Below are 26,526 nucleotides of genomic sequence, written 5' to 3'. Positions count from 1 at the left end.
TTATTTTTTTAGTTCTAGATAGAAACAGAGCTCTGCTTCCCTAGACTTCCACAATACGAATTTTCTCTTTAGGTATACTGTTGAACCCCGTTAACTCAAATTACCCAGGGAATTGAAATTACTTCGAGTTATCAGGGTTTCGAGTTATAGAGGTTTCATTTTTGAGGGGAAGAAGAAACATGTTATTGTTCTCAAGAATGAGCAGGGTAACACTGACAAGTAATGACAAACAACAGATCGATTTTAGATTACGCGCCATTATTTCTCTTAGCCAGGAAGAAATGTCAAAACTGTTCAATTATTTACGGACATACAAACATTTGATATCGACAGAGGTCAATTTGTCATAATATGTAAATGAGATGAAATGTAATCTTTCAGTGCAAAATGTCATGGCTCATTAGTTCGTAAAAGTGAAAATCGACTTCGAGTTATCGAGGGTAAAGTTAGACAGAAAAGTACCTAGAGGGAAGTAAAAATCGCATCGAGTTAGCGGGGTTTCGAGTTATCGGAGTTTCGAGTGAAAGGGGTTAAGGTAACAGTAAATATATGGGGCCAATCCGAGGGAATTCAGTTTTGCTTGCAGTTAGCGGGGAATTCGAGTTAGCGGGAAATTCTAGTTACCGAGGGTTCGAGTTGACGGGGTTCAACCGTATGCCCTTGTTATTTTTCATATTTTTCTTTGACAGAACTTATATCCTGGCTTTACGCCATTTCAGCGTTTTCTTGTAGACGTCTCAGAAAAAATATTTCTGTACCATATCTAGAAGTATCTCTAGTGGTATTAATTAACATATACCTCGGCTTAAACCAGGAGTTTATTTCTTTCCCCTCATTTTCCTTGGCCTGTGCTAGGCGCAATTAACGAGTGGAGTATTTGATCATCCCGTCCCGGGAAGGAGAGAGAGGAACAGTTGACGAAGTATGCTAGGGGTGCTAATCAATAATTTCCACGAATCGCGCGGTCAAAAATTTATCTTCTTAACTTAGCGTTGTTAGACTAAATGAGAGGAGAAAGGTCTCGAACTTTCCTCGATTAGTTCAGAAAGGTGGATCACCTCAACCAGAGGTGTATAATTAACTGAACTCTTTGTTCGGAATGAAAATATCGTCCTATTGTTTAACAAAATTTCTGTTTTTCTTCCGTGAAAATAGCAGGAAACAAGCTATCTTCAGCTATTTTGAAGAGTCAAGAGGGTGGTCGAGGAGCTCTGGGTACCATTACTTCTGAATGCGCATGTGTTGATGTGAATTCATGCCGGAAAATGGTGGAATAGTGATTGCTGAAGAGAGTTTCCGTTTCTCTCCAGCGTTTTTCGCTGACTTGTGCATAAAATGAGTGGAGAGAATGACCAAGACCTCTTTGGAACAGATCTCCTGTCAGAAGCCTTGGGGCAGAGTGGTCTTAATCTAGATGATTTGCTTGGAAATCCACCGGGTAGTTTTCTGCCCCAGAGCCTGTTTGATTTTGGGGATGTCAGACCAGACGATTTCGATTTCCTCGATAATTTCAATTTAAACGGAGATTTTATTCCAGAGGCGCCTTACCCGACATTAACAAGTTCAAATAACAGCAGGGTAACTTCCAATAATGTAAATACCCAAAGAAATGTTCAAGTTTCTCAAGTCCAACAAACTTTCTTGGGACCACAGCCAACTTTTCCAAACGTGGCTTCAAGTGGAACAGTTTTTCCAACTCCTCGACAACTTCCGCCCAGATGTCAAACTCCGCAGTCTGTTTCTAAACCTTCCATTAACTCAAATGTTCCAAGGTTGCAGAGTTCGACATCTCCGATTTTACTAGATTTGTTAAACAGTGGAAGCAATAACTCTGTGAGCAGTAACTCTGTGAGCAATATTTCCGACGCTGCGAAGAAGGAACTCACCAAGAAGTGAGTCTACATGTTTTTATTTCAATATTGTCTAAGTTGCCGATAAACCAAGTCATTTTCTTGTCCGTGATTATCCCAATGAGCAAGTCAGTTAGCTTTCCTCAAACGATTTGCAGTTTGTATTATTAGTTTCATCTACGACTTGTTCATCGTTACGTCGTCGCTCGTCGCTTGACTGTTAACATTTCCGGTTTCATTTGTGTGGCTTCTCTCGAGAAAGTATCAGAGATGAACAGGATTATTTTTATTTTCTAGAGATGTTTCACGACTGTGGTCAAACCATGATGTTAGTTTGAATCATGTGGGAGAGGTAAGCCTTTTTTTTCTGTTGTATTTATATATCATTGCCTATTTGACTTACGACTTTTCTGATCACCAACAGTGCTTAACTCAGCAGAATAGTTTGTGCACTTTGAGCAGTTTATATAACAGAGTTACGAAATAATTGTTTTAACAAGCCTGGTACAGCCAAGTTGATACAAGATGGTACATTACACCTCTATGTTTCTACAACGTAACAATTCAAGTTCAAGTTGCGTCATTACAGCTTTGTGGCAAGCCTTTCACTCTCAGGAACTCAGCTCTCCTTACTATTTACTATATAACTTTCGTATAAATTTAGCTCTGGGAATTTATGATCAATCAAACAAGATGCTCTACTTAATACTTCTCTTCCTTCTTGATGCCTTTTGGCTTGACTGTGAATAGTTATTTATAGGAGAAATTGCTTGTTGATTACCGGTGAGAGTGAAAAAGTTAAACAGTCTTGTGACAACCAACTTTCAACCCTGTATCAGACTGCCCTGTTACAGCTGATAAGTAGCAAGAACAAACACTTTACTTGGGTGCATAATGAGAATCAAAGACTGAACTCTCCTGTACTGTACAAGGACATTTAACTGAAAACAGCAGTAACAAGATCAACAAACAAAAGTATGACAACAACAAGGACCTTACAGAAAAACATGCAAACATGTTACAACCCTTTTACCCCTAAGAATGACTAACATATATTATCTCCTCACAATATCTCCCCTGAATCACACAATTAGGTCATGAGAATAAGGGAAATGATCACAAACTAAAGAAGCTCTTAATTGTAAAACCAATTCTCTCTGTTAGAACCACAAGAAATGTTTAGAGAACAGTGATTTTAGAGAGTAAAGTATTAAACTTAGTAGTATGCCTTCACAACTCAACTCCAGAAACTGTTGCAAAGAATTCTAAAGTAATTTTGTACTATCAACTGAGTTGATAACGTAAATTGGCCACTGTAAAGAGTTACAAGCATGATGTGTCAAGCAATAGCCCTTTATCAATGCAAATGGAGGAATTGTGGGTTGTGTGAATGTTTATATGCAGAAAGTGGAGCTATGCTGTTGGTAGGAATGGAGTTTGTTTGAGCTAGTTTGGAGCTCTCAGGATCTGGGAGTTTTGAATAAACTCCTTTAACTGAGACAAGATAATCTGAAATGGTACATTGGGGGAATCAATTTTAATCATCTTCATTAAATATGATACTAACGTTTTTCAGGACAATGATACTGTTAGTGACGAAAATGAAGATGAAGAGGATGAAGAAGAAGAACTAGGACAAACAGATACTTATGCGGAATATGTTCCTAGTAAATGTGAGTAATTTAACTTCAAGGCTAATTCAGGAAAGAACAATTCTAAATTTCTCTTCTGATGATTTATATGAATTTTAAGCATTCAACTCCCAAAAGTGATTAACATGTAACTTCTACCTGTAATACGCATATATAATCCAGCAAACAGCTGATGAGAATACACAAGCTTATTCAAAACAATATGTTATTTTGATCTAATACCAAATTCTCGTACCTAATTTTCATGGAATTATGTAGTAACGAGAAGGGAGAATATAGATTCAGTTCTTGGAAGTTAGGAGGTTAATCAGGTTTTCAAAACAGTTAACCCTTTAACCCCAAAAGTGATTAACATGCGACTTCTCCCTATGATATTGTACACTATTCAGCGAACAGGTAATGAGAATACTCAAACTTATCAGATGGAAGTTGCTATCTTTATCTGACACCAAATTCTTGAAACTTATTTTAAAAAAAATCTGCAGCAGCTAGAGGGGAGAATTAACAATTAGATCTTGGGAATTAAAGGGTTAACTGATGTTCTTCTATACCCATGGGTTGAGAGATGTAGCATCAAGTGAGTGACCAAGACAGAATTTCTCCTTACACTATTAATGCTAACTGAAGCAGACTAGTGATGAGAATAAAGAAAAATATAAATTAGGGGATTGTTATTGATCCAATACCAAATACTCCAAACTAACGTTATAAGAATTGTATAGCAGACTGTAAGGATGATTACTAATAAGATCATAAATTGGGATTCCTGTCCACCAACTAACTACTATTTCACTGACTTTAGAAATGAATCAATTCTTTATATTATCAAATTAACCCTAATCCCAAGATCACATGAGTTATTCTCCTTACTGTCTGCTAAACAGTTTTTATAATGTTAGTTTGGAGAATTTGGTATTGGATCAGCTAATGAACCTCTAATTGATATTTTCTCTATTCTCATCACTTGTCTGCTTGATACTGTATGCATATAATAAGGGAGAAATTCTGTCTTGGTCACTCATGGGAATTAAAGGATTAAACTTACCAAGTACTGCTTTCTGTTTCAGTGCGCCTAGGACGTCGCCACCCTGATCCAGTAGTGGAAACAAGGTGATTGATCTATGCTGCTTTATGTAGATATACATCAGCAGCCGTGTAATAGGCAGACAATGAAAACCATGAAAATTTTTGTTTAATATTAAAAATTCAGTTGAGTAAAAGCTATGCGCAATAAGCTTGTTATACACAAGCGAACTTAAGATTTATTTGTCTAAGGGCTGACTGGCTTTTTCCTTGGAACACATTTTGTTAATATGATGGTGTTCATGGTTTTCTCCAGTTCTAAGTAACAGTGGCAAATATGCAAAGACGCATTATAGTAAATCTACCCTCCCCAGTTCCCCTCAACCAGCAATGGGTCAAAGTTGATCATGTTGGTTACATGCTGTATTAATTTTCATGATCATTGGTCAAATGAAATTTTCATTTCCTTGAAACACACAATTTAATGTTTTCTACCCAGGGTTGTCATTAGAAGGAAGGAGTCAGAGCATTTTGTACCTGCATCTTTGTGAATTATGATCAAAGACAGCAATGATTTCGACATCAATGTTTGGCTTAAAAAAAGTTACTCAAATGTGTCCCAGAATACTGGAAGTCACAACTCAGAGAGTTTCAAATTTCAAATTTTTTTTTTCAGGGGAGCATGTTCCTGGAACCCCTCCAGAGGGGCTTGTTGTGGAACAACACACCACTCTTGTTACACAAAGCACAATTCCATTCACCCACCAACTAAGTTGAGATGATAAATCTATTACATTCTCTACCCATATGTTCTGCCAGTTAATTAATGATTTCCTTGTGCACCGCAGTTCATTGTCAAGTGTGACGCCTCCCGATATTTGGTATCGTTTGATGTTCCCCAAAGAAGTAATTGACAACTGTTACTTATCTGCACTACAACTGGAGGCTGTTGTGTATGCTTGCCAGCAACATGAGACATTGTTGGCAGATGGGACAAGAGCTGGCTTTCTAATAGGTAATCAATTTGTTTTTCAGTGCTTTTGATTAAAACACTCACTGAATAGCAAATGACTCTTGAACTCACAAGACAGTTCCATGTTCTTGAAAACTTAGCATAGTGTAAACAAAAGATGAAAATGGGTCATCAGAAAAAAAGAGTCCTCAGATAAAATCACTTTTGAATATTCTTGTGACTTCTTGCAGCTTATACTGTGACCTCCAGAGATAAATTTTGTTAAATAAAATGGTAAAGCATTATAATTATAGCATTGAAAAAAACAATTCTTTCACTCTTTACTAGACCATTCAAATGTATTTGTCAATATGTTACAGCTTGCTACATGTGCATGATCACCAGATACAGGTTGTTAAATTGGTGAATTCTCCAAGGAAATCTCTTCAGTATTCTAACTCTTACATTGTAATTTTATTAAGTAAATTAACTTTTCAGGTGATGGTGCAGGTGTTGGAAAGGGAAGAACAGTAGCAGGTACCTCTTTTGTTGACCTTTTGTTTAAGAGAGCTGGTAAAACTTTAACTTTATCAGTTCTAACTATATAACTTTAAGTTTGCTGACTATCAAGAATTTTTGCTAATATGCTTTGTTGAATTATAGGAGTCATTTATGAAAACTATTTGCTCGGAAGGAAGAGGGCCATTTGGTATGCACAATGAATATTAATTGTCTCTTACAATAGTGTTTTATTGTATTGAAATTATTTAGAAAATACTCAGAGAGCCTGTTGTCCATCCAAAATGCTTTACATTTGTATAATTTTGTCTGGGACTTGTGCAGTTGTTGAGTGTAATGTTACAATATATATTAGGTTCATTTTGTCAAATTCACCAATAATAAATACAAATCCACCTGAGATTAAGTAAAAAGGGACTGCATTTCATGACAACTTCTAGTTGTTTAAAAAAATAACTTCCAAGTATAAAATATTTTAGTTGTAATAATTGCTTAAATGTAACAGAGCAATTAATTAGTGAGTTGTTCTTATAACTGAGGGAAACTGAGCACCGGTAGAAATGATCCAACCTCCAAGAAGTTCTCACTAAAGCGTGCAAGAGCATTATTATAAAATAATTCAAATAGTACGCGTGCTCGGATTGGCCATAAAACTATTTTACATGAGTGTATGTAAACACGGTTTTCATTCCACTTTCATTAGTTATTTTATAAAAGAAATATAAAATGGTTTCCGTGTTTACATAGCCTGATGTAAACATGTGGGAGGTTGGGAGAACACTCGATAAGCTGGAAACCACTCCGCTTCGCGTCATAGTTTCCTACGCTTATCTCGTGTTCTCCCAACTTCACGCATGTTTACATCAGGCTATGTAAACACAGAAACCATTTTACATTTCTTCATTGATCAATATTTCTTTCCTGGCCTACCAGCTCTAAATTTTCAGTTAATAGTACGCCACAACATTTTTTCATAAGTTATTGTTCCTTTTTTCAAAATCCACTTACTGCTTGCCAAAAATGTTGAAAATTTAAAAAGCCCTCTCTCTGAATAAGCACCCACCTCAAATAGGTTCCCATTCTTAAGGTCCATCAATTTACCAGCACCTTAGGTACTTTAAAATAAATATGTGTGGTATAAATTTTGTCAGTATTTTCATGCATATGAATGCTAGGTTTTGAAGTGATTTTGGTTAAAAAAAAATTGGTGTGTAAAGGTCTCCAATCTGTCTCTTCTCAACAGGTTAAGTGTATCAAATGATTTGAGATACGATGCTGTAAGGTAAGATTCCAGTTGAAATGGTTGTTATAATTGGTAAAATTACAATTCAGTCCATGGTTTGAACACAGTGGTAACATTAAATCATGTAGTCTGATTGTCTGGGTCAAGGAAGTCCTGAGGGAACTGCGTCAGTGGTGGTGACTGACGTTTTAACAACCTAAGCAGAAGTGATCATCAGTAGAGTATTATTAGCAAGGTTGTATAAACTGATTGGTCAGTTTAGCCATGACCAATTAGTTTACACAGACCAAACATATAATATGTGACTGACAAGACTATATGATAAAAATTAAAATTGCTCCATAATAATTTATATATACTGGAGAAACTGCAAAAATTTTGAAGGAAAGACATCTTGCATGGTGTCTATTTTCAAAAGTACGCTGTCTTGACATATTCATTTTAGTTCTAGATTTAAAGCCCCAATAGATATAAGATCAAGTTTAAGATTCCTTTTCTAAAATGATTTCTTACCAAGTTATATATTAAGTTGATGGTTTTTTATTGATATTTTATGAATAGTTATGGACAGAAAGCCAGTGGTTTATTAACCTTTCAACTCATAGGTCTGATTGTTAATTCTTACATGTACCGTAATTTCCGGTCGTTTACCCGCACTGCCGATTACCCGCACCGGCCGATTATTGCATATGGCGAAAAAAAAAGTCACCAGATTACCTGCACTGGTGGATAACCCGCACGTTGTTATTCAACTTTTTGGTGGCGAAAACGTGACATTAAGGTGATACATTTCAGTCTTTTAAAAGTTGTCTGATCCAACTTTCGAAAACTTCAAAGCGTCTTTTTCGAGTTTAAAGGTCAAAGAAATTCAGACGCGTGCACAATTCTGTGTCAATATTATACTTTAGTGATAAGATTATACAGTAAAAACACTAGCGGCCCATGCCCAAATCTCAACGTTTCATACTTGACAGAATGCGAATTTGTGGCCACATTTTGTGCGAGCGATCGTTCAGCGCCATGTTGATTTGTTGAAAAAAAGCTGGGTGAGTATTAAAAGTTGAATTATAAAGTACTGTTGGCGATTTCTGAAAAAATCGATATCTCCAGTTCTATTGGGCCTAACAAGTCCCTTAAAACGGGAAAATTCTCTTTAGCTCAAGCTAGTGTTAAATGGAAATTTGTTACTGATGCGCCGGATATCTATGGATAATTTTTGTCACCATCAAGGTTTTGTTTTCACGTGTGCCGATAATAATTTGTTCGTCGCGCAACTAATTATGCGTGAAATAAACTCGAGTCGGCATCATGTTTTCTGGCCGCTTTGCGGCACTATTAACACAATAAAATTTACTTGAGAGGTGGAAACGCATGTTGGTGATATTTTTTTTTTTCAATTCAACTACCACTGGATTTTAAAATTGTCACATAACCCGCACCTCCCTATTACCCGCAGCGGCGCGTGTTTAATGCAAAATCAACAGATTACCCGCGGGTAAACGATCGGAAATTACGGTAGTTGCAAAGCATTTCCTCGTAAATTAGTTATTTCATCAGGTATTATTATCCCTTTGAAGACTTGCGTTAATTTGGCTTTAACTTCCCTTGCAGGGATCTGAAAGACCTTGGATGTCACATCAATGTACATCCTCTTAACAAGGTAATGTCACAACTTGTGTACTTTTATGACACTAAGTCAGTCAAGTGCTGTTAACGAGTCTGGAAATACTGGTTACCTACACTCAATTCTTCGTGTCTTTGGTGACCAGCTGGTCATTAGTTCAAACCTGTTAACCATTGCTCCAATTACTCAATGTCCTTATATTGTTTCCCAAATTGAAGTGACTGTTGTGAGATCTGCTACCACCTGGTTAGCTGAGGTTGTAGAGCACCGGACTGCTGTGCAAGAGGTCAAGGGTTAGAGTTCCATACTAGACCATTACTCAGGGTCTTAACCCTTTACACTCTAATGCCATTCTGTAGATTCTCCATACTGTTCTTTATACATATCCTAAGGTGCTGACAAGGAGATTTTATTTACTGATCAAAAGCTTCTTTTGTTAGTAATCATTTCCTTCATTCTCATGACCCTAATGTGTGATTCAGGGGTATATTGTAGGGAGAAATTAGATACTAGTCAGTCTTAGGGTTTTAAGGGTTAAAATAACTGAGGAGAATGTGCTGCCTTTGCTATGACATCTGCAAATGGTTAGATACCCTAGTTTACTCAGATAAAGATCATAAACTTTAGGTTCGGTCTCCTACATCTTCTCTGTGCCAGTTAGGGGACATTATTGTGGTCTGGCCTTGTTTCCAAAAATTCCAAAATTGGGAGCACCTGAAAATTTTCTTTATAAAATTGTACACTGCTCAATGTAGTCAGTCCAAAGTTCCCTTTAAAGTGTTTTAAAGCACATTATAGTATATTGATATAGAGAATGTGCTCTGAATGTGCTCTGAATGTGCTCTGAATGTGCTCTGAATGTGCTCTGAATGTGCTCTGAATGTGCTCTGAATGTGCTCTGAATGTGCTCTGAATGTGATATGAATGCATCTTGGTCATCTTTAATTTTTACGTTATTTCCCATTATTGCAGTTCAAATATGATGCCAAAATTTCATCCAAAAGGAATAGCAGTTTTAAAAAGGGAGTGATATTCTCTACATACTCGTCTCTGATTGGAGAGAGTCAAGGTTCTGGCAAGTACAATACAAGGATGGGCCAGCTACTGCAGTGGTGTGGCTCAGACTTTGATGGGGTGGTATCCTTTACAACAAGCCATTTTTTTCATTGTGAAATGATGAAAGAGTGAATCCTATGAGCTGTGAGGCAATAAGTTACTAGAAGAAAGGTGTTCATTTTTCGAGAACAAAATGTGTTTCCATATGTTTGAGATCCTGCCCTTCATCAGTGCAAAGTCTGAATGCAATCAACTTTATTATTTGTAATGTTTTATATCAGTCCTGTTATATAATGCTTGGTAAACAGGGATGCTTTTACTGGGAGTATTGTAGCCTTCAGAATTTTCTATATTGAGAGGGTACAGCAATAATTGCTGTCATCAAGGCCTCAGAATAATACTCTCCCAGTACAGTATTCCAGTTTTCTTACTTTTAAAGAGTTTGAAACAAAGGGTGTTACATCTCACAAACTGCTAGATTCCTTAAGTCTTGTGGCAGATCGTGTTAGATGAGTGCCACAAGGCCAAAAACTTGGTACCAACTGGCTCCTCAAAGCCAACCAAAACTGGATTAGCTGTCTTGGGACTGCAGAGCAAACTTCCTAAGGCCAGGGTTATCTACTGTAGTGCAACAGGTATGTTGATATGCACAGTTTGTGATGATGGTCAGCCATAATGAAGGGTCTTGCAACTTTCAAAAAGAGTTTTCCATGTCCTCAGGATAGTCTTGAGACTGTTTTTGAGGTAGAACTTGAGTCATCAAATATGGTGCCTGCCCCTTTTGCCATGTGTATACCAAAACTCATGTAAAAAGCCTTAAAATATTATAAGCAAGCAGTATTGTGGATATGATTCAAGGTTTAGCCCTTTACCTCTCAAGATTTGATTTAAAATTCTCCCTCTAAGCTGCTACATATTCCCTTGTAAATTAGTAATGAGAATTTGGTGTTCGATCAAGATAACAACTTGTAGCTGATAAGTTTGACTTTTCTAATTACCAGTTTGTTGAATAATGAATGAATATTGTAGGGACAAGTTATGTGTCAACCAGTTCTGGAAGTTAAGGGGTTAATTGCAGTACTTTGTTTCTGAATATACTTGTTTATGTATTCAGGTGCCTCTGAACCCAAGAACATGGCATACATGTCTCGGCTCGGAATATGGGGACCGGGAACACCTTTCAGAGAATTTAATGACTTCATTCAAGCTGTGGAACGAAGGTGAGTACATTTTATGCTGTGATGGGGTTAAATTATAAAAAAGTCAAAATATGGAGACGTACTCACCTTTGCTAGCCACATATTAAAAAATGGCTGTCCATTTGATTGACTTCAACAATGATTTACTAGGCATGACTGTCTTCAAATGTTATCACTTTGAACAACAATTTTTCTTTCAACAAATTGACCATATGCACAAAGTTGAAAGAAATCAAGAAGGACATGCAGATTTTTAGCCTAATTGTACATGATTAAGTCCCAATAAATTTAGTGTGAGTGGTAGTATTGGTAAAGGAAGTAATTTGCAATTGATTTTGGTCTGTATCATGTTGTAATTACTGCATTTTTTTTCTTCAGAGGAGTTGGTGCAATGGAAATTGTAGCTATGGAAATGAAGGTGACTTGAGGAGTTTTATGTAAATCTGACTTGTCATTGTGATAACACATTTTCAATTAAATGAAAATTAACCTCAGAGAGAATGAACCTCTTCATAGCAATTTTTAGAGTTTCTCAGAAGCCGTTACCCTTTTACTAATCAGTAACTCTAATTACTGTCTGCTACACAATTTTTATGATGTAAGTTTGGAGAATTTGATTTTGAATTCACTAAACATCCCTTACTTGATATATTTTTTTTCCCATCTCCTGTCAGTTTGATATTGTTAACCCTTTCACTCCCACAAGTGACCAAGACAGAATTTCTCCTTACAATATCTATGCAATATCAAGCAGACAAGTGATGAGAATAAAGAAAAATATCAGTTTGGGGATTATAAGTTGATCCAATACCAAATTCTCCAGACTAACATCACAAGAACTGTATGGAAGTCAGTAAGGAGAATATACTAATGAGGAACTTGAAAGTTAAAGGGTTAATATTGTGAGGAGAAATAATTCTCTATTGGTCACTCATGGGAGTTAGAGGCTTTAACTTTGATCTTCAAATCATCTTCTATGTCAACCCTATCTCCTAGAGATGATAACAGGTAGCCTTTCCTTACGATATGAATGCTTTGCTTAGTAAAGACTAGAACATAAGTGCTATCTTAATAAAGCACTACCTGACATTCAAGGAAGTCCTACACAGCTCAGGGGGAATTGGTATTTAGGTCTTGAGAGGTGAATGGGTCAGTTAATCATTCTTTTACAGCCATGCTGTGCTGGGATCTAAGATTTGCAATTAATTAATTGATATAATACCTGTTTTGCATCCTTATTTGTACCTTGAATTATAATTATTATGGAAAATAAATTTCAGTTTGTCAGTCTTCCCATGACAACAATGTATGGGGGGTACCTAACTGTAGCATGTGACATCATTCTGTGTCCAAAATATGAGTGAGACGGGAAGAAAACTCAACAAATATTTATTTACCGACAATATAAGTAAACTTAGCAGTGTTCAACAACAATCCCAAGCAACACACATGTTACATGAATGCAAGACTGACAAGCATGACAGCGTCACTTCTTACATCAGACACCGCACTTACCTATGTGCACCACTGTATAAATGTACAAACACATATGATTCCTTTATCAGAGTACTGTATGCTTGCTGAAAGCTGCAGGCTTACTGATTAATTTTATGAAACCAGGAAATAAAGCATTTATAGGTGGTTCGGTGGCAGTCAATTAATTGTTTTTTTTTTGCTTCATTTTTTTTGTTCACAGCTTCGCGGCATGTACATGACACGTCAACTTAGCTTTGCTGGAGTAACCTTTGACATAAAAGAATTACCACTTGCCAAAGACTTCATTGAGATGTATGATGCATCAGTCAAACTTGTAAGTTATATTTTGCATTCAAATAACACAGGCAACTGTTCACTACCTGTGTTATTTAAATTTTTTGGAAACTTTTGCATTTTAATATTTGATAAAATACCTAGCATTACAAAAACAACTTGTTTTATTGATTATAAATTGTGGTTTTCATAGTGGAGGGAAGCAAGAGAGAAGTTTGAAAAAGCTGCAGATCTCATGGAAGCTGACAGTAGAGTGAAGAAGACCATATGGGGTCAGTTTTGGTCTGCTCATCAGGTAATTAACCCTTTATATGCAGACTTCAGTATGCATTTTCTCCATACGGTTCTCTGTACATTTCCTGTGGTACTGATGGGAGAATCTCTTTATCAGTTAACAGCTCTTTTAAGCTGGTGATCATATCCTTTATTCTCACGACCTGGGGATATTGTAAGGAGAAGTTCAATGTTGATCACTCTTGGGGGTTCAAAGGTTAAGTACTGAAATTGTTCACTTAACCTGTTCACTTGTATGGGATATACAATTTAAAAGTAGGTCACTGAGATTGTAAAGCATGCACTGTTAGTTTGTGTCAGTGACAGATTGAAAACTGTATTTCTAAGATTGATTAAAAATATCATCAATATTTTAAAGAACACCTGCCTGAATGTGAAGACTTTTTCTGTTTCTTTGCAGTGCAACCAGTTTCATTTTCACTTGTGTATGTCTTTAACCCTTTAACTCCCAAGATCTAATTGATAATTCTCCACTTTAACTGCTACACATTTCCACTAAAATTGTTACAAGAATTCTATGTTTGATCAAGAAAAGAACTCCCACCTTATGAGTTTGAGTATTCTCATTACCTGCTCGCCAAATAATGTATGGATGTTGGAGAGGGAAGTTACGCATGAATCACATCTTGAAGTTAAAGGATCAATCACATTGTCCAAGTTTACTTCACTCATGTGGGAAAAGTAAGGATATTGAAAATTGGGTGGAAGATCTGCTGGTGTAATGGCTGTTGCAGTGGTCTTTGAAAAGAGGGGGTTAGGTTCAAGCTCCTGATGGGATATTGTATACTTTTTTCTGGTGGAGCAAGTCTGTTTAATCATGCCTTGCTTCTTTCCTTTTAGGAGTTTGAATAAGTACAAAAAAATTGTCATGGAAATCTGACCAAAAGTCAAGCAGCAGAATTCAAAATGTCTTCATGTTACTGTTGATTTTACTTGTTTATCTTTGGGAACCAGCTAGTTCCTCTTTGATTGTAATCATGTAAAATGAATATCACTAAGTCCCCTGTTTTCTTATCTTAAATTGTAGAGATTTTTTAAATACCTGTGCATTGCATCCAAAGTACGGAATGTTGTTAGCATTTCCAGAGACGCCCTCAATTCTGGAAAGGCAAGTTTCCAATAAATTGAATTTGTATTGCTGTAACAATTCCAAACCTTCCCTATTACCACACATGTTAATGTTTATTTTGTTCTATTACACCTATGTCACAAAAAATACTCTGTGTTGTGTTCTCTTCCTTCTTTACTTTATAATCAAATATATAATAAACTTCTTGTGAAGTTTGTGTATCCCATCATGTGATTTTAAATATTTGAAAACTTCCTAACATTCACAAGGGTTCTGTTAGGGTTCATATGAGTCCTGGAAAATCTGGAAAGTCCTGGAATTTTATTTGACATTTTCCAGGTCTGGAAAGTCCTGGAAAGTTCTGAAAATCTGCTTGAATTTAGCAATGAAGTTTTCAGAATTTATGTTGTAAGAAATATTTTGTTGACTGTTAGGAGAATTGATCTTGAAATCTTGGGAATGAAAGGGTTTTAGGGGAAATTTGGAATCCTGGAAAAACCAGTCTGAGTCCAGGAAAATTCTGGGGAAAGTCCTTGAAATTTTTTTTTTGAAAAGTTGTACAAACCCTGTTCTATGTAACTGTCTAAGAGCATGTGTACTTTTTCCCCTTTTTGCAGTGTGTCATTGTAGGTTTGCAGTCAACAGGGGAAGCTAGAACACTGGAGCAACTTGAAGAGTCTGGAGGGGAACTAAATGACTTTGTTTCTACTGCTAAGTAAGTTTCATGATTCCTTTGATTGTAAATAACAAAATTTTGTTAAATTTTTCATTGAAAATGTATTTGCATATATGAACATACTTCCTAATGATTGAGTTCGAAGTCTGAACTTCAATTGCCAACTGAGCCTATTTTCGATTTTTTTTTTATTTATAATTTTGGCTGTTGTATATTCTTTGTAAATTAGAAATTATCTCAAATTTATCTTTCAAATGATTTGTGTCTTTTAGAGGTGTGTTACAAGCCTTGATTGAAAAGCATTTCCCAGCAGCAGACCGAAAAAAATTTGCTGATCTGTTTGGTATTGACAATGATGCCAATGACAAATTGTATGACCAGTCTTCATCCCCAGCATCTGGTCAACTTACCCCACGAAAGAGGAAACAGAAAGGTTAGTTACTCATAATTAATTCTTTGTTTCAGATTGGATTTTCTGTTCATTGCAAATGTAGGGGATTATGTTGCATAATGATGTGATGAATTGTAGAATCCTGCATACAACATAGTTTAATCTGCTGGTAAGGTTTATTTACTGTGAAATTTGAGCATGTGAGACTGCCTTAAATGCCAGAAGCTATCCCTGTGTTTATAGCATGAAATGAGCAGAAGTCTTTTTATCCACCTGGATGGGGTGATAAACAGTTTTAGCCCCCCCCCCCCCCCCCCAGGTTTTACTGACAATTTATAGGTTGCCATTGTCACTCCTAGGTTATAAGGGACACTACTGGAGTTAACCCTTTCACTCCCAAGATCTCCCTAGTAATTCTCCTTACTGTCTGCTATACAATTCTGATGATGTTAGTTCACAGAATTTGGTAGTAGATCAACTAGTAATCCCCTTATTGACATTATTTTTTCTTTATGTATTGTCACTTGCCTGGTTGGTATTTAGGAGAGAAATTCTGTCACTGTTTTGCCCCATAGAATAACACAGTTATTTCTGCCAGAGCTCAAATTTGGATATCATTAATGATTAAGAATCTGCTTTAAAGTTGGTGATTAGTGATGTGTTTCTTTCACTCAAATTTGTAGTTTCCAAGCCAGCAAAACCGAAGAAAATGAAAACTGCTCTTGAGAGGATTTGGAACTGTAAGTTTAAATAACATGTTTTTTTTTTTTGTTTGATCTCACATGTGCCATTTTGTCAGGCAGTGCAATTTGAGTTTTAAACACTGTGCTTAAAGGCTCTGTGTTAAAGAAGTTAATTCAACCAGCTGCCCTCAACTTAAGCTGTAGTTAGGGATCTCTCTGTTGTATTGCACACAGACTTTTGAGCAGTCCATCTACCCTTGATGGCGTGACACACCTAGGCTAAGAAGTTTTGGTATAAAAAGCATAGCCTAGAAACTTAAGCTTGGCCAGGGAATGTGATCAGTGTTGCTGAAAACCTCTGCTCTGCTTTAGCTTATCCCTCTCTAACACCTGTTTTTCATCTTTTTACTTAAATGATTCATGCACTTTTTTTTTTGTTTTGTATATACCGCATTTCCTCAAATAAGCGCCTGGACGCTTATCTAAAATTTCAGCTAAGAAGAGGGAACCCATATTGGATGGAGGGCACTTTGTTGCATTTATTTTGTTGCTGATTCCACTAGCTTAAAAATTAATAAATACAGTGGCAATAGAAAGAGGTTTTCCTCGTATCCCCACTGTTTAAGAAAGTGAGGGGGGGGGGCGCTTATTCGGGGGAGAGCGCTTATTAGAGCGTGGGCGCTAAATCAAGGAAATACGGTATACACATAGTTATATCATGTGCTACTTTCTACTTTTGTAATGTTGTAGATACTTGTGCATTCTCTTAACAAACCTCTTCTGCCCAGTTATGTCACGCGTTTAAGTAAATTTGATTAATTTTTTTTTTTTTGCTGTTTTTTTCTCTTAAGTGAGTAGTGGCTCTGATAGTGAATCAGACGAAAGTCAGAAGAGCAATGGTGAGAATGAATTGTTCAACGTTCATAAAAACAACGGCAGGAATGATGGTGCAGCAGAGTCTTGCAACAGCTCAGCAGCAGAAGAGGAGGATGATTCTAACCCGTTTGGTGTGTCAGGATCAGATGATGAAGGTACAGTGTTTTGTTATAATAGAGTCAATGGTCTGAGCCTAAGGGAAACGGCCAAACATATCCTGAGATGGTCTGTATTGGGGGGAGTTCCGAAAAGGATTGCAGCTGGCAACTGTGATCGAGAGAAACAAAACTGTATTGGTATTGGTAATGAGAGATGTTTTAATTCTTATTTCACACCTCAATTGCTGTTTTTTACAAGCTATGCTTGTTTCAGTTTTCCTGGTTCACATCGGTACACAATGAACATTTACCTTTGAATTAGCTGTGAACAGAGGCCTGTAAAAAAAACATAATCTTAAAACCCAGAGAGTGACCAGCATCCAATTTCTCTTTACAGTAATACTGCTGAATCATTTATTACGATAATGAGAATAAAGGAAATGATCGGCAACCTAAGAAGCTTTGATTGTTAAACAAATTCTCCTAATTAGCACTAAGGAAACGTATCGAGAAGAGTATGGAGAATTTAGATACTGATGTTAAGGTGTGAGGGGTTAAAGAGAGATGATGGAAGGTCAAAAGCCTTGCTGTGGCTGTAAGAAGCGTGTGTTTGTATAGTGAAGCTATCAGTGCTATGAGATAAACTTGCTTCTTATTTTCATGTGTAGACCCATGGCTGCATCGAAAGTCTCGGAAGTCTTCAAAAAACAAATCACAGACAGGTAGTCCTGACTCAAGTTACAATGCTCTGGCTGCTGCCGGGCTCAAAGTGGGTGGTCTCCCATGGAGCACACCTGGACAGAGAACAAAACAGCCTAATGGGCTGGAGAGCCAGCATTCGTGGAACCCAGCTGGTAATTAGCTTTTATTGTTTGAGTGCAGTTCAACTAAATGTTGTAAAGTGGTCATCGCAATGGCAAATTGGAAAAGAAAGGAAAATAGAATGCTTTTCAATCGAGTGGCGTAATGCCAATATCAAAGTAATCATAACAACCAATCATAGGACGCAAAATATCGCGAGGAGTAAGCCAACGAGAACTCAAAATGAAAACGAGCAACCTGCCTTGAGTCCCTATTAGGATTCGAGCCTCAATCATTTGGATGTTGCTCTTCCACTGGGCCACAGAGAACTTTATAATGAGCAAGGCCATATGCGAAATCCATATGTGATAATCAGGTTTTCTTTTTTTGCTCTTGTCTTCTCAGACCTCAAACTATAACTAACCTAAGGAATGTGTTGATAAATGAAGTAATGTAAAATGGTTTCCGTGTTTACATAGCCTGATGTAAACACGCGGGAGGTTGGGAGAACACGAGATAAGCTGGAAACCACTCCGCTTCGCGTCGTGGTTTCCTACGCTTATTTCGTGTTCTCCCAACCTCCCGCGTGTTTACATCAGGCTATGTAAACTTCCTTACATACGCTCATGTAAAATGGTTTTATGGCCAATCAGAGCGCGCGTACTATTTGAATTATTTTATAATTTGTAATAACACACTTGCCTTCATCTGCAGGTGGACTGAAGACTTTACATCATTCCGCGAGTGCGCCAGCTTTTTCTAGTTTAACTGCAGCAAATAGCCCAGGACCACTGGCAAACTCTGCTGCAGATATGTGCAGAGCAATGAAAAGGGAGTTACTTGAGAAGCTTGATGTCCTGTCCAAATGTCTCCCTCCAAACACTTTAGATGAACTTATAGATGAGCTGGGTGGGCCAGACAATGTTGCAGAGGTGAGTAGATTGAGTTGCCTCATCTGACCACGTGTCCTGTTTGCTTGGGGCCTTTCATGAACCCTCTAACCCATGAGAGTGACCAGCATCTAATTTCTCCCAACAGTATAACCCCTGCATCACACAGTAAGGTCGTGAGAGTAGAGGAAATGATCACCAACTAAATATTCCCTTGATTGATCAACAAGTTCTCCTTGTCAGCACCCTTGGAAATGTATAGGAAACAGTATGGAGAAGATGCATACTGGTGTTAGGGTGTAAAGGGTTAACTCTTTAGATTGTAAATTAAGTCCAGGGTCGGGTTTTTCATTGTTCAAAGCTGGGTTAAGATAACTCAGGGTTAGTGGGAAATCTGATTTCAGATGTGAAAGCTTTGAAAGACAATCCAATACAATTCCTTTCATCTACAATTTGATGATTGAATGTCCTTCGAAGAAGAGAGAAAATTATCCAAGAAAGGCTTTTGAACAAAGGGATAAAGAAATCGAGATCACAATTTAACCCTTGGTTAGCACTAATCAGCCTACGAACAACTGGGCCCAGGAGTTTTACTGGCTTATTTGTTTGCATGCGCCATATGCACCCATGTTTCCTTTACAATTTAGTGTAGGAGAAGCTGTAAGGTTTCTATGAATTATGAATTATGCGCGCATTTTGATTGGTCCCTACCCATTATCTGTTGGAGGATAGACGCATAGCTGACGTCATCATAAACATTTTTTTTTTTTGCTTCTTTATTTTCTAAAACAAATATATTAAATTTCAGGTGAGTCGGTCACAGAAGTAGTAAAAATTTCTTTAGTTATCTCGGCTGCGGCTTGTGTCTCTCTTTTTTTTCTTATCACATTTTGAATCTTTCACAACAACTAAATACTATCTCAAAATACACTTTAATTATCAGTTATACGTAAATGAGATGTGTGACTCAGTTTTATTGTGTTTAGATGACGGGAAGAAAAGGTCGTGTTGTGAGTAATGAAGATGGGACCGTAAGCTACCAATCAAGAAGCAAACAAGATGTGCCTTTGGAGATTATTAACGTTGTTGAGAAAAACAGATTCATGGATGGGCAGAAGGTATGATGTTTCAGTTAGTGATATACGTCGGTGATGAAAATGTTTCCCATCAACTTTTGAGAAACTTAATTTGACTTGAAGCGCGGGAAGGAAAGAGGCGAGGAACGAGGTCGTGATTTTTAGTTCTGTACATTAATTAGCCTGATCATAAAGCGTAGTGAAGGGAAACCAGTGCAATCCCGGACTACTTCCAACAGTTAGTAAATTAGTAAATTGCTGGTTACACAAGTATGTTATATCTTAAAGTTTTCTATATTTTTTAGAGCATCGCAATTATCTCAGAAGCTGCCAGCTCAGGCATTTCTCTACAGGCAGACAGGAGAGCCAAGGTATTTAAAATATCCGTCCATAAGTTGACATTTGAACAGTGTAATAGGGACCATTATGTACACTCTGTTGATACGTGTATTACTCGCATTTAAAACTTTCGTCTGGAAATATTTGCAATTTTGAATTCTTCTTTCTGCTTAATGGCTTATTGTCAACTTTCCTTCTGGCGATTGACGAGAGGGGAAAAAAGTCATTTGTGTCAGTTCAATTATTTCCGCTTGACAGAACGAGTTGCTGATTGAGGGAAAAGATAGTATAAATGCATGTTAGCCGGAAAAAATTGATTTTGATTGACTTTCCATGTTTCAGAATCAACGAAGACGCGTTCACATCACTCTTGAACTACCGTGGAGTGCAGACAAAGCAATTCAGCAGTTTGGTAAGGGATCGTTCAACTATTGTTTAAGGCGGAAACTGAAATAATACTCGATCTGAATGAAATTATTGTTGTCATCAATAATTTTATAATAATAATAATATTGATAATGATCTGCAGGTCGATCTCATCGGTCCAATCAAGTGAGCGCCCCAGAGTACCTGTTTTTAATATCTGAACTGGCTGGAGAAAGACGTTTTGCTTCCATTGTGGCCAAGAGGCTAGAGAGTTTGGTAAGCTGTACAACGTGAATTCGACAGCTTTCAGAATGATATTCATAGCCATGATTAAGTACTACCAGTTCAGCTCTGCTGTAGACCTTCTTTTCTTTAATTTTTATTTAATTTTTAACGTGAGGCCATGTTTTTGCTAGCATGAGTGCCCTAAGAGTCGTTTTCCCTTTTTTTGTGGTGGTGGGAGCGCTAACTTAACTGTTTCTCCCCTAGTATTTCTTACAATATACATGTAACTACCTTGACAAGCAGATAAGTGATGAGAGGAAAGAAAAACATCAATAAGGCACAATTGTTTGATTGAATATGAAGTTTTCAGTGCAAGAATTTCTAAGAAATGTGTGGCAGATCGTGCAGAGAATTTAGATCTAGTTCTTGGGAATGAAAGGGTTGATATCATGCAAAAAAATTGCGTTTCAGGGAGCTCTTACTCACGGAGATCGACGAGCTACAGAATCACAAGATTTAAGCAGATACAATATTGACAACAAGGTAAATTTTAATGTTTTCTGTTAATGCCTCGCTGTACGTGCCTTTTTCAGCAGCCGCTCATCAATCCCTCACGATTTTTTTTTCTATTGTTTTGGTCTTACTTCCCCACGGATTGTGATTGGTCCGGAAATCTCACGCCATCTTCTCAACAAATCACATGCTGGACTTAATCCAATCGCGCCTCCATCACTCTCATTTTCCCGCGCTTCAGGCAGTTTGCAGGTCTTTACTCTTGTCTTACTGGCCCTTATGATATCTACCTTTCCTTTGATTAGCTATTGTTATAGCTTTGGTTCTGGTTTTACGGCCCTCAATTAAAAGAGGCGCTAATGCGTCACAAATGGGCTTGTTAAGTATTAGATGACGTAAGCTTTTTGTATTTATATCTAGTATGGCAGGGCTGCTTTGGAAGCTGTTTTAAAAGCTGTCACTGGTCAGAGTACGCCAACGATTCCACCACCACAAGACTACAAAGGAGAGTTTTTTCAAGGTATGCTTATATGTACCGATATTCAGTTGTGTTTCGAAAATCCTTTCATCCTTTTTTCAAGTCCTTGGAACACCTTCGAAAACTCACAAAGCTACTTACCTTTTACTTCGTTATAATTATGACAAAACACCGTTATATTTAATGAAGATCTTCATTCCCCACCCCCTCCCCCTAAGGAATTGTTAACAGCGAAGCTGATCACTCAGGGAGGTCAAAGTCAACAATTTAAGTTGAGTGGGGGTATGGGGGAAATGGGACCACAGAACATTAAGTATCCTTTATCTGCGCGAGTTTTTTTGTTTGATTTGTTTTTGTTTGTTTGTATGTTTGTTTGTTTGTTTTGTTTTTTCAATTTAAGGCTCTTTTGCCAGGGATTGTAGTATTTGTCCCTGTGCTAACGAGGTCACTGAAGCTCGGAACTGCCTGGGTTTTTAATAATCTTCAAGGATGATGCAAGTGTTTTTCTTGTTTCTCGATCATGACAAATTTTAACATCTACGTTTACTTTGGTTCTTTTTACAACAGATGTACGTACAGCTCTGATCGGTGTGGGCCTCGTGGTCAAAGATGACAAGAATAACGTGACCATTTTGGATAAAGGTGAAACTTTCTTTCTCAGGCTTTGTTCGAAAACATTAGGCACAGAAAGAGTTACGGATCAAGAAGTCTGGGTACGAGCCTTGGTCTGGTCAGTAATGTTATGGTTTAGGGCACTTAACCATTTCTGTACCTCTCTCCATTAAACCTTTACACGGTAACATCAACATGCAAATTCTCCATTCAGTTGTTTTCACAAGGAAAAGGAGGAGAATTTGGCTAACTATCAAGGGCTTCTTGAGTTCGCATTCATGTCCTTCTTTGGATGACTCTGATGTTTGATTCAGAGGTGATATTTTTTTTAAGGAAAAATTATATGGCAGTCACTTTCACGAGTTTAAGGGTTACTTGATTAATTTGTTTTTGTCTTCATTTCCGTTTTTTTTTTTTCATCAGACTTCACGAACATCTCACGGTTTTTAAATCGAATCCTTGGTGTAGAAGTTGAACTTCAAAACCACCTGTTCGCATACTTCATGAAAACACTGTCTGTTGTGGTACAACAAGCCAAGAGAAGTGGACGGTGGGATGAAGGAATTCTTGGTAATCAAAACCGTTGGAATTTTTTAAAGCTGTCATAAAGTATCAACTTTTTTTTCTTCTTGCTACACTTTGATGTCATCTGTGATCCATTGTTGAATGTACTCACAGCAACATGAAATGCAGTTTTGATAATTTTGGTCGTGTTTTTTTCAGACCTTGGTGCTCATGGTGAAGCTGTGACTAACTTGAGTGTTCAAACATTTGCTGGTAATTCAACTATGGGCACAGCTACCACAGAATTACACACAGTAAGCTGCCTCTCTCTTCAATTATCTTTTATTTTAAACACGAATTGGAAAGATGCGACGGTCCAGTATGGGTATCCTATTGATGTAAGGTTCTGTTTTCAGCTTTCCAAAAAAAGGTTGCTTAAACATCGCAACTGACTGGCTTGTGTGGTTGTTTGTAACTCGTGTGAGATTTTTTTTGTCAACCTAAAAGCACGCCACCTGGTCATTCCAACGTTCGCACATGCGCAAACGTTTGACTGCAGTGTTTACGTCTAGTCGCTTCATGTTACAGAATCCGGAATGAGCTCCTCTAGACAAGCTTTCTTTAGCACAAGTTATGAGTCAATAACTTTTCTTCCCCTTTGCTTATTTAGATAAGCGTAGAGCGGGGAATGTCGTGGGAAGAATCATTTGAATTACGGCGGTCTCAGTCGCACCCAGAGGATGGTTATTACCTTTCCAACCAGGTGAGTTCGTCGGTAACGTGTCAACGAAGAAGTTTTAACTTTAACAGTAAAGAGCTTTTGTATTGAGTGTCGTGAAACCAAGTCCTAATTGGCTTCAGTTTTGCATCTGATTGACCGAGAGAGTTGCGCGAGTCTTTGGATCAATGAGTGGGCGAAATAAAGCAAAACCAATGTAATCTCGTAATAGTTTCGAAATTCAATTGAAAATTGCTCTAAATGCTGCTGTAGCTATTTACATGGGCATGAACAGCGAAAAGAACTGTGCAAGAAACTTTGAGTTGAGAATGCAGCTGATATTTGCCCAGACGGATGCCATTTCGATACAGGGAACGGCAACCTCGTCAAACTGGAAAAGGAAAATTATTGTAATAGAGCGTAATTCAGTTGAGCCTCGTAAAAACAAAGCTGGAATTTATTCCGGTGGACAATCAGAAGAGCAGTTAGAGTAAAAACAAGCAAACTGCCTGAAGCGCGGGAAAAGGCAAGTGACTAAGGCACCACTGGTTTAATTTTGTATCATTGGCTGTAAGGGTGGCGTGAGTTTTTTAGACCAATCACAGAGCGTTGTGAATTAAAACCGATGCATTTCTTTGGACACTCAGTAGAAAAAAATATATTTATTCGAAGTTTTAATAAACTTAAGTGGTCCTTGGCTCAAACCTAAGTGCACCATTAAGGCCATTACAAACACACCATGGTGGAATATAAAAGTGAAAGTAACCTAAGGTAACTAACTTTGCAAAATATATATAATTATTTTTAACCAGGTGCGGAATCACAAGAAAACTGCTATCTTGGTCATGTGTCAGTCTCGAAGCAAAAAGAAGGATGTGATCAATGTGTACAGACCTAATACTGGCCTGCAAACAAAACAGGACACACTGGAAGACGTCAAGAAAAAGTACAAAAAGGTAACCAGTCACGTGTTCTCTTCTGTCCAAATCTTGTTACGTCATCAGCATCAGCTAGCGGTGTGAAGCGCGGGAAAATGCGAGTGAATAAGCCGTGATTTGTTCAAGCTTTTCTGACCACGTGTCCTCGGTCCCCCTACTATGAGTTACGGAACCTCGTTTTTTCCGCGCGGATTTATGGCCTGCGCGTTTCGGTGGAAAAACTCGGTCCGTAACTTTCAGTACGGACCTCAAACTCGCTTATTAAAAGGTATTTATTGTTTGCCTCACGACAAAGTCACTTTCAATGTGAATCGCGACGTTTGACTGCCTTCTACCAGTCTTCATGCAGTAGAAGGGAAGAACGGCAGCATGCAGTTGAAACCTTGCGATCCACATCAGAAGTGATTTCTTCCTGAAACTATCGATGATAATTCATCCACAAGTAAATAACCTTCCGTTTTTGTTTTTTAAGGTATTAGACCATGAGGCTCAGAGTAGTTGGGTAGATCAGTACGAATCAGCCCTCAGTCAGTGCAACCACGCTTACTGGTGAGTGTACAAAGTCTTATAAGAATCCTTGCCAAGGGCCAATGTTCTAAATGACCAAGCGCGAGCTAAACTAGGGTGGCTCTAGTGCTGCAAACTGAGGCTGAATAGTTATGATTAGAGGAAGCAAAATGATTGATCCAGATACATTTTACAACCTTCGAAGTATAAATTAACACGCTTTTTGAATGCGATAGGCCCTTTATAACACATGCTTATTGCTTTATTTGGCCAAGACGTCACCAGAACTGTACGTTACAATAGCCATCCCATAATGTATTGACATTATAAAGGGAAATTTCATCGTGGAGAACGCTGGTAATGAAAATATTAAATCGAGTGGCTGTGTACTTGACTAAACACCTCAGGTAGATTCCTCTCAGAAGAGAAATTATTATAACTGTTAATTTTTTTTTTTTTTGCAGGAAGGGTAACTGTAAACGAATGACTCTTGGTTTGAGCTGTGAGGTGGGCAGGCGACAGCGTACGTTCCACATCCTGAGCGGCTCGGTGCTAAGCGTTTGGAGTAAAGTGGAAAGTGTCTTAGCTGGTCAGTCTGGTGCAAACTCCAAAATACAGATTGTTCGTTGCAGAAAGAGCGATGGATCTCGAATAGTTGGTAAGTCTAAATGACTATAATTTCACTTTCTTTTAGTGGTTTAGCCGACGAGAAAGCTGTTGATGAAATTCTGGTTTTGAGTGGAATTGACAACCCCGCGGCTGTCCAATTTGACTCTTGAATTTTTTGAACCCTGGTGATCTGCAGGATGGAGAATGCAATCGGCTTCAGATTTCACGTTGACTAATTAAAACGTTCAAACAACCTTTGTTCAATTCGAATGCTGTTATGTTAATGCCGAATTTATCGTCAGAGTTCTTTCCCTGAATTGAACAAATATTGTTACTGTCCCTGCCGAGTTCCGAAAAACCTAGATATCAATCCCAAGAAAGCTTATGTATCGAAAATTTAAGAAGTTGCCTGTCAGTCACAATCACTTCTTTCACCCTTTAACTCCCATGAGTGACCAAGACAGAATTTCTCCTTACAATGTCAATACAATATCAACTAGATAAGTGATGAGAATAAAGAAAAATATCAATTTGGGGATAATCAGTTAAACCAATACTAAATTCTCTGAGCTAACATTATTAGAATTGTATGGTTGACAGTAAGGAGAGTTACAAATTTGATCTGGGAGTTAAAGGGTTAAGTTAAAAGGTTAACGCGATAGCTACTTTTGCAAATTTTGTTCGATAAGGTTTGGGGATTGAACTTGTTTTTTTCTCTCATAGGTTGCCTTATTCCAAGTAACTGTGTTCCTGCATTAACTAGAGCGCTTACTCCCGATACTCAGCAAGAACCAATTTTAATCATGTAAAGAAAAACATGACCTGTTCCCGGCGTTCAGTCAAGAAAACAACGATGCGCTTGAACCGATAGAGAGACGCAAAATGAAGCCAGCAAAAAGAGGAGGGACTGGGTACTATTTGGCACCGGTTTTCATTGCGGCGTTGTGTACCAACTGTACGCTTGGAACAGGCGAA

The 26,526-nt window shown here is 37.7% G+C and overlaps 1 protein-coding gene across 1 annotated transcript in view; it reads left to right on the top strand.

The window, feature by feature from the left end:
• The first annotated feature begins 392 nt into the window (after window positions 1–392).
• Window positions 393–26,526, top strand: part of LOC113683906 (protein strawberry notch homolog 1) — a 27,639-nt gene continuing 1,505 nt past the window's right edge. The window contains exons 1-37 of the mRNA XM_089189767.1: window positions 393–535; window positions 1,156–1,892; window positions 2,148–2,202; window positions 3,427–3,523; window positions 4,570–4,612; window positions 5,374–5,540; window positions 5,976–6,014; window positions 6,141–6,186; window positions 7,240–7,278; window positions 8,851–8,899; window positions 9,836–10,000; window positions 10,419–10,554; window positions 11,034–11,139; window positions 11,497–11,536; window positions 12,815–12,928; window positions 13,082–13,183; window positions 14,210–14,290; window positions 14,869–14,966; window positions 15,200–15,360; window positions 16,002–16,058; window positions 16,853–17,032; window positions 17,644–17,829; window positions 18,491–18,708; window positions 19,653–19,784; window positions 20,048–20,113; window positions 20,424–20,493; window positions 20,611–20,723; window positions 21,144–21,215; window positions 21,606–21,705; window positions 22,231–22,305; window positions 22,699–22,845; window positions 22,999–23,093; window positions 23,450–23,542; window positions 24,310–24,453; window positions 24,908–24,984; window positions 25,407–25,600; window positions 26,275–26,526. The exon at window positions 26,275–26,526 is cut by the window's right edge and continues 1,505 nt beyond it. Coding sequence (XP_089045893.1) covers window positions 1,336–1,892; window positions 2,148–2,202; window positions 3,427–3,523; window positions 4,570–4,612; window positions 5,374–5,540; window positions 5,976–6,014; window positions 6,141–6,186; window positions 7,240–7,278; window positions 8,851–8,899; window positions 9,836–10,000; window positions 10,419–10,554; window positions 11,034–11,139; window positions 11,497–11,536; window positions 12,815–12,928; window positions 13,082–13,183; window positions 14,210–14,290; window positions 14,869–14,966; window positions 15,200–15,360; window positions 16,002–16,058; window positions 16,853–17,032; window positions 17,644–17,829; window positions 18,491–18,708; window positions 19,653–19,784; window positions 20,048–20,113; window positions 20,424–20,493; window positions 20,611–20,723; window positions 21,144–21,215; window positions 21,606–21,705; window positions 22,231–22,305; window positions 22,699–22,845; window positions 22,999–23,093; window positions 23,450–23,542; window positions 24,310–24,453; window positions 24,908–24,984; window positions 25,407–25,600; window positions 26,275–26,360 — 4,200 coding nt within the window. The 5' untranslated portion in view covers window positions 393–535; window positions 1,156–1,335 and the 3' untranslated portion in view covers window positions 26,361–26,526. The remainder of the gene's footprint in view (window positions 536–1,155; window positions 1,893–2,147; window positions 2,203–3,426; window positions 3,524–4,569; window positions 4,613–5,373; window positions 5,541–5,975; window positions 6,015–6,140; window positions 6,187–7,239; window positions 7,279–8,850; window positions 8,900–9,835; window positions 10,001–10,418; window positions 10,555–11,033; window positions 11,140–11,496; window positions 11,537–12,814; window positions 12,929–13,081; window positions 13,184–14,209; window positions 14,291–14,868; window positions 14,967–15,199; window positions 15,361–16,001; window positions 16,059–16,852; window positions 17,033–17,643; window positions 17,830–18,490; window positions 18,709–19,652; window positions 19,785–20,047; window positions 20,114–20,423; window positions 20,494–20,610; window positions 20,724–21,143; window positions 21,216–21,605; window positions 21,706–22,230; window positions 22,306–22,698; window positions 22,846–22,998; window positions 23,094–23,449; window positions 23,543–24,309; window positions 24,454–24,907; window positions 24,985–25,406; window positions 25,601–26,274) is intronic.

Source organism: Pocillopora damicornis, chromosome 12 (genome assembly GCF_964200805.1).
Source record: "Pocillopora damicornis chromosome 12, jaPocDami1.2, whole genome shotgun sequence".
NCBI lineage: Eukaryota > Metazoa > Cnidaria > Anthozoa > Scleractinia > Pocilloporidae > Pocillopora > Pocillopora damicornis.
The sequence above is the reverse complement of the archived record's forward strand: the minus strand, read 5'-3'. Positions and strand labels throughout refer to the sequence as shown.